General features: G+C 34.5%; 1 protein-coding gene across 7 annotated transcripts in view; it reads right to left on the reverse strand.

Annotated features, from left to right (window-relative positions):
- Positions 1-9,664, reverse strand: part of LOC110101054 (diphosphomevalonate decarboxylase MVD2, peroxisomal) — a 33,699-nt gene extending 24,035 nt beyond the window's left edge. For 6 of the 7 annotated variants that reach the window (XM_028692987.1, XM_028692990.1, XM_028692996.1 and 3 more), the window contains exons 1-5: positions 9,204-9,661; positions 8,940-9,138; positions 3,393-3,456; positions 3,068-3,131; positions 2,906-2,986 (exon numbers count right to left, since the gene is read on the reverse strand). In XM_028692987.1, the coding sequence (XP_028548820.1) occupies positions 2,906-2,986; positions 3,068-3,131; positions 3,393-3,456; positions 8,940-9,138; positions 9,204-9,641 (846 nt within the window). In that variant the 5' untranslated portion in view covers positions 9,642-9,661. Of the gene's footprint in view, positions 1-2,905; positions 2,987-3,067; positions 3,132-3,392; positions 3,457-8,939; positions 9,139-9,203 lie in introns of all 7 variants that reach the window. The other variant, XM_028693000.1, reaches the window with a different exon arrangement.
- Positions 9,665-11,193: the final 1,529 nt, after the last annotated feature.

Consider the following 11,193-nt stretch of genomic DNA (forward strand, 5'->3'; position numbering starts at 1 on the left):
CTCCCTTTCCATCCCAAGCATCTCTCCTCTCCACTATGCCTCCAAATTCCATTCCTAGAGAGAAAAAAATTCCACTCTCTTTCTCTCTCCAAAATTGAAAAGAAAGGGGTTTTCTCTCTCTAAACCTCTCCCCCATTTCCTTACACCTCCTAAATCCCTCTCCATGCAAATTCCCATCAAATCCTCTCTTTCCCTCTCTTTCTCTCTCTAGAAAGAGAGCTCTCTCTTTTTTCCTCTCTCTAGCCTTTGTTTTAAATAAAAAAATGCATATATGATTAATTGAATTGCACAAATAATTAAAAAAAAATTTAAATTGTGCATCACAGGTTTTCCACCGTCGCTGTCATTCGCCGTCGTCGCCTCGATTACTGCACACCCAAGGTAAAAAGCCCGACACTAGCATTTTAAATTTTTATGCATGAAATAAGTACTCGTGACCGCTTTTGTTAGCTAGCGAGGAAACTTAAGTACCCGTGACCGCTCTTATCAGCGAGCGGGGAAATTCATGTTCATGAAATATAAGTACCCGTGACCACTTTTATTAGCGATCGGAGAAATTTTTTTTTTGTAAATTTTTTTTTTATTTAGTACCCGTCACTACTTTTAGGCTGGGAAAATATTGTGCTTTAGACATGTACTTAAATGCCTCGTGACCGTTTTTATTAGTGAGCGGGGAACGAGACTGCGGCCGCGGTGTCATTTGATACCTACCGTGACTGTCTTTCTTGGCAGGCGGGAAGGCCTTACACACTCCGATGCAGCCCCCTACGCGGGGACGACGCCGGAGTGTTGCCGAATTTTTCAAAAAGAACCTATGACTTAGAAAAAAAATTTAAAATCCACATAAAATTCTAAGTTAACAAAAAATAAAACACACGACATTCTAGGCTCCCGACACTGGAAAACAAATATAAGAGAAATCCAAGTCATAACAAAATGCAACGTACAATGAACCTTTAAGGGAATTAGTCATTCATCGACGAGTATAAATGCTAAAACCTATGAAACTCGATCCTCTATCAGCAGCTCAACAGAGTTGACAAGGTTCATCCAAATAATTCAAATTCCTATGAAAATATAAGTGACTTTAAAGTCACCCCGATGATGGACGAGTTAAATGCTTATCTCGACCGGAGGGGTTCACAAATATTTAGAAATGTCACTCAAATACTCATAAAAACCCAAAAATATCGCAAAAATTCCAAAACTCAAAATATTTAAAATGTAAATAATCCATCAAATCACTAAATGCAAAATCCATCCACCCTCCGTAACTGTTTGTCAAGGTGAACAAATTAAAATTTACTTTAGCTCACATAGAGCTAATGCCTAGTCGAAAATATCACTAAGATCCATTTCTCTTACCAGTAAGGGCGTGATACGTGTCCTCTAACCAACGATTTTGTTGTCAAATGGCACAGTAGGATAAACGGTTATGACCCGGGATCCTCTGAACCGAGTGATTTTGTCGCTAAATGACACCACGAAATACCGGTTATGGCCAGCGCCAATACGTTCCTTAATGGCATCAAATCCTTGAGATATGAATCAATATGATATAATCGATAGAGCACAAAGCCCTCTGTTAGCTAAGGGGGATTCAAATTTGTCCTCTTAGATAAATACTCACCCCAAGTTTACAAGGTCCCCTTGGACGAAGCAACCCATGGTTGCCGATAAGGATCCTTCTGTCAGGTTGGGTCGACTACCTCCTTTGACTAAGTAGACCAGGGATCACGATGTCCCGGGACGACAGAACCATGGGATCTTAATCGGGTCCATCATCCATTCCCCAACCATCCGCTTTAAGTGCTAGATGGTGAAATTTCTACTTTTAAATATATCAAACCCTTCAAATTTCAAATTCCTATTGCTGCTACTATATGCCAGATAACACGTATATCTACGTATCTGATTGACGACTAACCTTAATCAAAAGTTCTCTCTCGTGATCGAGAGGGGTAATTAACTATAGGGGCTTGCGCTTATAGGAAACCAGAACTCAGATCATAAAGTTCTCGCAAAATGAGGGCGAAATCTCTGGGTAGTGTCTTATCTACAAACTCATCTGCCTTCCAAAATTTATCCCGGAACTTAGTATTAGGGGTCAACATCCATATCAAAAACAAACATTTCATTTTTGTTATTGATATTTACATAGAGGGGTTCAAGCCATGAAAAACAACTACTCATATAAAGGTAAGTAGAGGACATCAATCTATGAGTTTTATGTCGTGGGTCCCATATTTACATTGCTGCATCAAGACCTGAAAAATGTCAGTAGGGCTTTGTTTGGTTGCCCGGTTCCTTTCGTAAAATGTAGTTTTAAGATGTTGAGAGAATGGAGGTTTTTAACGGAAAAGAAAATACCAAAAGCTTTAGAAAATAATAAAAAAATAAAATTTTGTAAAAAAACAGTTATATAAAAATATCACATTCAAACAACAAGTAAAAATAATTTTAATGTTTCGAAACAAAGACGACAAAATTAAACCATCCCAAATGAGGCCTAGGACACAAGATTCACTGATGAAGGTATGCCGCCCAAGGACTCTTATACCACAACTAACTATACACTTCAAATAATGAGTACAAAAAAATGAATTTAAAGGGGAATAGCCTCACAGAGAGTATAACATCCGCCACTTCCTGCCGACATTGGAAATACATTCCAATATATAACATAACTATCTGGGAACTTCCTAGCCAAACAAACGAACTTATCAATTTAGAAGATTAGAACACAATAACCAATGTGGCAATACGATGTAGCTATCAGATAATCCAGTTCTTGCATGGAACAAACAATTAGTTTATATGCAGAACATAGAAGATTAAAGAAAACTGTATAAGAGATACCGCATAAACAATTCTTAAGATAACAAAAATATATGGATTAGCATACCACAGCAACAATAATAATCAGATCTTCCCAGTGTGTTTCATTAGCAAGTTGAACGGCTTTGCTGTCTCTCCCACTCATTTCCTGAATATCACAGACATTCAAATGAAAGTTCAACTGGATATTAGAACAAAAAAAATGATCCACTATAATAACCAGTCTTACATTTCCCATGGTCCACTTAACAAATCCACCATATAAACTGCGACATGCACTTCCTGAGCCTTGCCTGCAATTTTTTTCAATTTTAATTACACAATACTAGATAACAGACAAAGCATAAGGGCCAAAACAAAGGTTTTAAACAGAACGAGAAAAAATATGCACGATTGAGGTTTACTGATAACTACAGGCAATAAGGCCTCGGTCAGGTTACATATTCTTAATCCGATAAGTGCAAAACGTGGATTCAAAGATGGTATTTTTTCATTTTAAGTGGGAAAAAAAAAAAGAATGAAGAAAAGAAAGGGTCATAACTTGGAAAACAAACCTTGCAATAGCAGAAAGCTGACCAAGCTCTTCCTTCACATTCATTAGCTTCGCAAGTGAAAACACTGCGGTAGAAAGTGAGCGCAATGCATCATAACATGAAATAAACGATATGATATTGAAGGGTTATCATTCAAAAGCATTAAGATAGCATCCAAATTAGAGCATGTTCATGTAGTCATGGCAAAAAAGTAGCAGGATGCCTTATGTGATGAGCCAATTTCCTGGGAAAATGGCACCAAACTCCCTAGCACATGAGAAGTTCACTAGATTTGCAATATGCAGAAGATGAAAAAGGAAAAAATCTTGAATGACGAGGTCCTGATGAGAAAAAATATCAGGATGAGTTCAAATTTACAACACATGTTCCACAATTAAAAATTGGATGATATATTGTGAGAAACTAGAACGCATAAAGGGATTTATTAAAGAAAATTTTGAACTCAAGAAAACTGAAATAAATTAGATAAGAAACTAGAAGATAGAAATTATATTTTTTTCTAGTTTCTTACAAAATGGCATTCAATTTCTTATTTACAGAAAATATGGCATAAATTTAAACTTATTCAAATATGTTTTCAAGTTGGGACCTTCTGAGACAATTTTATGATGAAAAATGATGCAGGTTGGTTCTTTCTCACTATTTGATTAGCATCCAATTCACAGACTTTCCAAGGAAAGCATTATTAATCTTCAGTATGAGTTCACCGCATTGCCAAATAATATTTTGCCTATATCAAACTTATTATGTGGCTAGAGGCATTTCAAAGCATTACAAAAAAATATTAATTGAATTCCAATTTAGGTGAACAATTCATTGTTACACTTCCAACTGTCATCCAAAACATCACTTTCATGATTTTAACGCTATAAGCATTTAAAACATGAGGAAAAAACAGTTTGTAATCAAATTAACGAAAATAGTTTTCTGCAGAAGTTCAGACAGAAGCAACCACCACTAATATATCTCATACATGATGCTCTGTAGTATTGGTACACAACTTTCAAACAAATTTCTACATAATAGGCCTAAGTTATAACTACTCTTATGTATTTTGACATCATCAGTTATAAGGGCATCTCCAACCGGAAAAATTAATTTTTCACTCCAAAATACAATAACTCATCTCCAATCGAACTCCATTTCATAACACACAAAAATAATATTCTGGGCAAATTCTTTCTCATGTTTTTTTTTAATATTTATGTAAGAACAAGTCCGGCCGATTCAGTTGAACCGGATCTATTTATCAAGCGAGCGAAGCATCGCGCGAAACAAGCGGATCGAGTGGCCAACCCGTGAGCGCGGGAGCTTCTAGCAAGGTCGAATCACACGTTTGAGCGAGGAAATGGTTCAGAGGCGAAAAGTAGCGACTCCTCGTGTGAGATAACTTCGCTTCGCTCACTCTTTTTTCACCGCACAAATATAATAGGCTTGGTGCGAGAGAAGGCTATCTGAGAGGAAGAAGGAGAAGGAAAAAAGAAAGAAATAGAGAAATAGAGAAAGGAATAAAGGAAGGGAGACAATGCTTGCGAGCGAGCTGCCAAAAGGAAGTGAGATCGACGAGAGGGCAAGCGAGAGTTGTGTGTAAGGGAATAATGTAAGAATTTTTATTATTTATTAAATTATTAGTAATAATTAATTTATAAATTAAGAGAGTTAATTTAGATAATACTTTTGTGAACGAAAAATTACTTTTTTTAGAAAATTTTAAGTTCAGTTTATAAAGAATAAAATATATTTAAAAAGAGAAGAAATTTTAAAATGTTAAGTTAAAGAAATTATTAGCATTTCAAAAGATTGTTAATAAGAAGGTCTTTTATGTAAGAGATAATCTTTTGATCTTGAAGCAAAGAGTAAGAGTAAAGAAGCAAGATACTTAAGTTCAACGTGGTACTTATGTTTCTTTATTTACAGTGATAATTTTGATTTCTCTTCAATTAAATATTTTGAAAGATAATGCATGTTTATAAAATTTTTATTATTATTTAAATATGATTTATGGTAATCATACCTAACGATTAATCATTCTGAGTTAAATGAAAATTTATATATTATATATCATATTATCATATAAATTTCATGAATGTTATAAAAACAAAATGAATAAATATATATTGTTACATGTGCATGTTGACTAATGGAGCACACCCCCTTATAGTACTAGCTAAGGATACAATGTACATTCATTTATACTATTTTAGACGGTGGCTCCTATGATAGTTATATTATTTATAAGAAAGCATAATAATATGACTAAAGATATGGATAATGATATATACATATTATTGAAAGTCTTGAAATAAAATTATCTTATATTTAAAAAATAATCATGCATATTATTTCAAATGCCTTGAGTTACTAAAGTTTAGAAGCATGAATTACTTACTGTGTTTTTTATGACTCACTCTTCCTATTGAAAAATAATTACATGTATAATGTAATTAACTAAAATATATATAAGAGATAAAAATGTGTATCATAGGTGCAGTGCACCGAATGAAAGGTATCTAATTCATTTTACATCAGTTTATATTTTGTTTTTTAAGTTTTAGTTGCTCTTTCAGTGAATTGGAGATAGATTTAGCAAATGAAATTTTAATTTATCGTCCAGCCGTCTGTTCTCTCCTTGTTAATTTGAGCCTCTGGCTAGGTCATGACAATTTATTTTTAATCATATATTTATATTTATCAATTCTTCGAATTAGACCTATTTATAATTTTTTAACAAAAAAAATCTAACTTGAAAATTTAATTTAGAATATGGCGAGTGATAAATTCGTGAGCTGGTGCACTAAGATTATGTTCATCCTCAATTATCATGTTATGCAAAATTATGCATGTAGTCATTACATAAGTAATACATTGAGTTGTTAAATCCGTTCAAGACTAATAGAGAAATGTGAAAATCTTAAAGGACATAAATCATTGATTTGACAAATTCGTTCAGGAATAGTTGAGAAGTGTGAGAATCTTAAGGAACAAAGGTCATTGATTTGTCAATTTCGTTCAGAACTAGTTGAGAAATGTAATAATCTTAAGGCCATCTCCAGTTGAACACAAAACTAGCATTTGCCATCCGCCACAAGCTCCAATCGAACTTGAGATTCAATGGCATTTTCGCGATGTGAACATCATTTTAAAAAATAAAATAAAAAATAGGTTAATATATTTATTTCAAAATGTAGGTTCTTCATTATTAAAATGAAATACAGCTCCAAACGCATTATTTTTTAACTATAGGTTCTTCATAATTATAAATAAATTTCTTCATTTTAAATAATTTAAAATGCAATAGCATATTTAAATTACAACAGTAATATATAAATTAAGATAAAATCATATATAAATTTAAAGCACATCGAATAACTAAGAAATATATAGTACACAATACAAAGCATCGGATAGACTTTAGCTGATCTAGGCGTGGTCCTCTTTTGTTGGTACAAATTGTTTTGAAACAGGAGACTCTCCCATTATTTCTTTCATAGTTGGATAATGAATGTTTAGTCCCATCATTATATAAATTTCTACAAGATCAATATTTTTTGTTTGAAAATCAAAACTTAAGAAATATGTCTGAGCCAATGTAAAGTCTAATAATATCTTTTCAATCAGTATTTTTCCAACAAGTTTATATATGAAAAAATCAGTACCATGATTTCAGAACCAATTTGATGCTTAAGTTACTACTTTCCAGTGAGCTACTTGATTCTTATGAGGGATGTTTAGTGTCAAATCCCAAAAGTTTTACAAGCAGTAGATGTCAATATTTTCAAAGTATTCATGTTTTGCAATTGTTTCAAAACATCTAATCTTATATAAGTGTTTTTCTAGTTCTATTATATTCTCATTCCATTCAAGAGGAGATGATTTAATTTTTAACTGTAATGCTCTTGTTGATCTTGACAAGGAATACTTTATAATTTCTTTTAGTTTTTGTCCAAAGATGTCAATTTTCTTTTCAGTTCCAATCCATATAGAGCTCAACAGTCCATATGTCAGCAAGATTGAGGAGGATATCTTCAAATCTTTGTATTCGAAATCTTCAAAAACTTTTATGTCAATATATATCCTTTAGATCTCATACTTTTTTTGACAAGAACAACCTTCATAGGGATTATTAAATATGACACATTTTGTTATTCCTTTCGTACATATTTGGGCATAATTATGAAATTGCTCTTTAACCATTGTTATTCCCCTTATTTGGTAGTATCTGGTTGCTAGAAGCTTCAGGAACTCTTGAAGTATAATAAGTTCTGTAAAATTAGTTTCAAAAGGCATAGCATATATTTTCTTACCTTGTTATCCCAATAGAGCTTTCACTCTTTCTTCAATGTCCATGTTACTAGAACAAGATTCAATATCTAGAATTTCTTTGGCTAGCTTTTGATTGTGCTCTTCATCATCTGCCCATTCTTATATAAGAGAGGCTTTCATAGGTATAAAGTTGATGGAGATAAAAGATTCTTAATTCAGATAGAGAAATACAACCAATACATGACGTGCTCCTCAAACCTTACTTATAATAATTCTAGTAGCATGATTTTCATGTCTCTCTATTAGTCATGAACGGATTTAACAACTCAATTACCCATGTCTTTTAAGATTCTCACACTTCTCAACTAGTCTTAAACAGAATTTACAAATCAATGACCTCTGTGCTTTAAGATTCTCATACTTTTTTACTAGTCCTGAACGAATTTGACAAATCAATGACTTTTTTCCTTTAAAATTTGCATGCTTCTCTACTAGTCCTGAACTGATTTAACAAATTAATGATCTCTATCCTTTAAGATTTTCACATTTCTCTACTAGTCTTGAATGGATTTGATACTCAATTACCTCCTCTTTTAAGATTCTCACACTTCTCAACTAGTCATGAACGGAATTGACAAATCAATGACCTCTCTCCATTAAGATTCTCACATTTCTATTAGTTATAAATGGATTTGACAGCTCAATTATCTATGTCGTTTAAGATTCTAGCACTTCTTAATTAGTTTTGAATGGAATTGACAACTAAATTATATTTGTCATTTAAGATTCTCACACTTCTCAACTAGTCATGAACATAATTTACAAATAAATGACCACTGTCCTTTAAGATTTTCACACCTCTCTACTAGTCCTAAACGGAATTTTATCTTAATTTATATATTAATGTTGCACTTTAATTATACTATTGCATTTTAAATTATTTAAAATAAAGAAATTAATTTATAATAATGAAGAACCTATAGTTAAAAAATAATGTGTTGGAGCTGGATTTCATCTTAATAATTAAGAACCTATATTTTGAAATAAATCTATTAACCTAATTTTTTTTTTCAAAATAAAAAAATGATATTCTTGGTTCACGTGCGACACCAATATTGGCATTGCATTGTTCCCCGGCGAAAATGCACTGAATCTCGCATTTGGTTGGAGATTGCCTAACTACTCTTATGTCTATTTCTCTGTAACTGAACTTATGTCCTGCATTTAATTAATGATTGCCATACTTTAAAAAAAAAAATTAAAAGATAAACATCGAATGCTTACCAAGACAAGCAAAACCTGCAGCCGAAGAAGCCAACCCCGCAGCAGTTGGGAAATTATTGTACGAAGCAATGTGGAAATGCAACTTATTCCAGCCTTCTTTCTTAATCTGAATGCCTCGATTCTCATCCTCGAAATCGCCAGCTCTACTCCGCAATTCTCTAAGACAATTCTGGTATCTCCCCCCAGATAATGGAATCTCCTGCAACAACGAACGCATGAGGACAAAACCTCATACACTTAGCAGTTTAAACACATTCTTCTTACCTTTCCATTGAGCCACATCCGATCCTTCTCAAAGCTAGGGCTAACAGCAACAGTCGTCGTAGCCGAGAGATGATCCGGATCCAGCGTTATGCTTATACTGTCATTTATTGGAAGAATCAAGTTTTCGTCCCGCTTTCCCCAGTACTTTATGACGGCAATGTTCGTCGGAGCTCTCGCCGTTGCCATCAAAATCCATTTTTGCGACTCTCCCGCCATTACAAAACCCGATCGCAAGAGAATGTCGAGCCTATAAAGATTCGGACGGATAAGAAAGAAAAAGAACGATTGTTTCCTCTTGAATCCTCTTCGCTGATCTAGCAAGCTCTGTGAGTATTGGAAAGCGACAACCACCCATACATAGCCATAAATAGCCTGCGATAGCTCTTGGAGAAGTGGAGAAGGTGGAGAGGGTGGAGAGCGGCTACATTGACGAAACATACAGTTTTTTGTCCTTTTCGAGCCATGTGATACCGTTTTTTTTTTGGGAGATTTACATACATACCACTTAATACTATGTTATTTACATATTTAATACATAAAACTCTAATATTATATACATACCACCCATAGTTCATTTTCATACCAAATATGAGTGGTAGAAATGAAATATATGAGTGGTAGGAAAGAAATTTAAGTAGTATATTTGATATTAAAATAATATAGGGTGATATTCATATAATATTAAAGTTTTATGTGTTAGATATGTAAATAGGATTATAAAGTGGTATGTATGTAAATTTCCCTTTTTTTTTTTAACTGAGAATGCTCAACAAAATTAAAATTAAATAGGAAAATGTCAAAGTTGTGAAAATGAACCACACGGACATAAGAAGGAGAAGATTTTTTTTTTTTTTTTTGGGAATATTTGGGGCATCAGCCCATATCATTAATGAAGTAAAAAACGGTTACATTAAGAAGATCAGATGCTAAACATAAAAAATGTAGCAACTAACAAAACCCTATCAGCATTTGCTGCTTAAGAAGAAAAAACAGTAAAAAAAAGACTGAATATAGTGGAAGTAAGAGCAAAAAAGGCAATTGAGCACTAGCAGTCTAACAAAAAGGCAATTGAGCAACGAAGCAAATAATCTAGTAAGAAATAAGCAATAAGGACTCAGTGCAAGAAGGAGAAGATTCAATGGAGGTCAAATTGGTATTGTACCTGATACATCCTCGCTGGATCGGGCACAAATCTCAAGGCGAAATCAAGTTGGAAATTTTCAAAATTAAAATTAGGACCATCTGAACTCCGATTTCAGCAAACTTACAGTCGAATTGAACGTCTCGGAAAGATGAATCCAACGACACCAAATTCGACTCAATCCGAGTCCAAATGGGTCTGAAGCATTGTTGGAGGGTTTGAACCACAATTTGGATTACCAAATGATTTCAAAACATGACGTGCTTATAGTTGAATCGAGCGGCTCGACGAGATGAATCCAACGAGCCCAATATCACTGAATTCCGACATCACTAAGACATTCAAATGTCCATCAAACAGTCAACGATCAAGGGATTCAACATCGGCCATCCATCCAAGTCACTTTCATATTTACGGACTATGCTACTCTATGAAATCTATAAATAGACCCCCTCTTGAAAGGTGACCCCAAGCCAAAGGATTCAAGAGAGATTGGAGATCGCTCTCCGCTGAACCAATGTTAACGTTATTGTTCCGCCATACCACCACTTGAGGCTCTCACCTCCGTTGGACCATCGCTTGAGGCCCTCACCTCAGTCGGACCATCGCTTGAGGCCCTCACCTTCGCCGGACCACCGCTTGAGGCCCTCACCTCCATCGGACCACCACATGAGGCCTAGACTTCTGCCTAACTATCACTTGAGGTCCTCACCTCCATCGGACCTCCACTTGAGGCCCGAATTTCTCCCGGACCACCACCTGAGGCCCGGACCTCAGCCAGACCACCACCTGAGGCTCAAACTTCTCCCGGACCACCACCTGAGGCATGGACTTCTACCAGACCACCAC

This window comes from Dendrobium catenatum, unplaced genomic scaffold, assembly GCF_001605985.2.
Source record: "Dendrobium catenatum unplaced genomic scaffold, ASM160598v2 fragScaff_scaffold_29, whole genome shotgun sequence".
NCBI lineage: Eukaryota > Viridiplantae > Streptophyta > Magnoliopsida > Asparagales > Orchidaceae > Dendrobium > Dendrobium catenatum.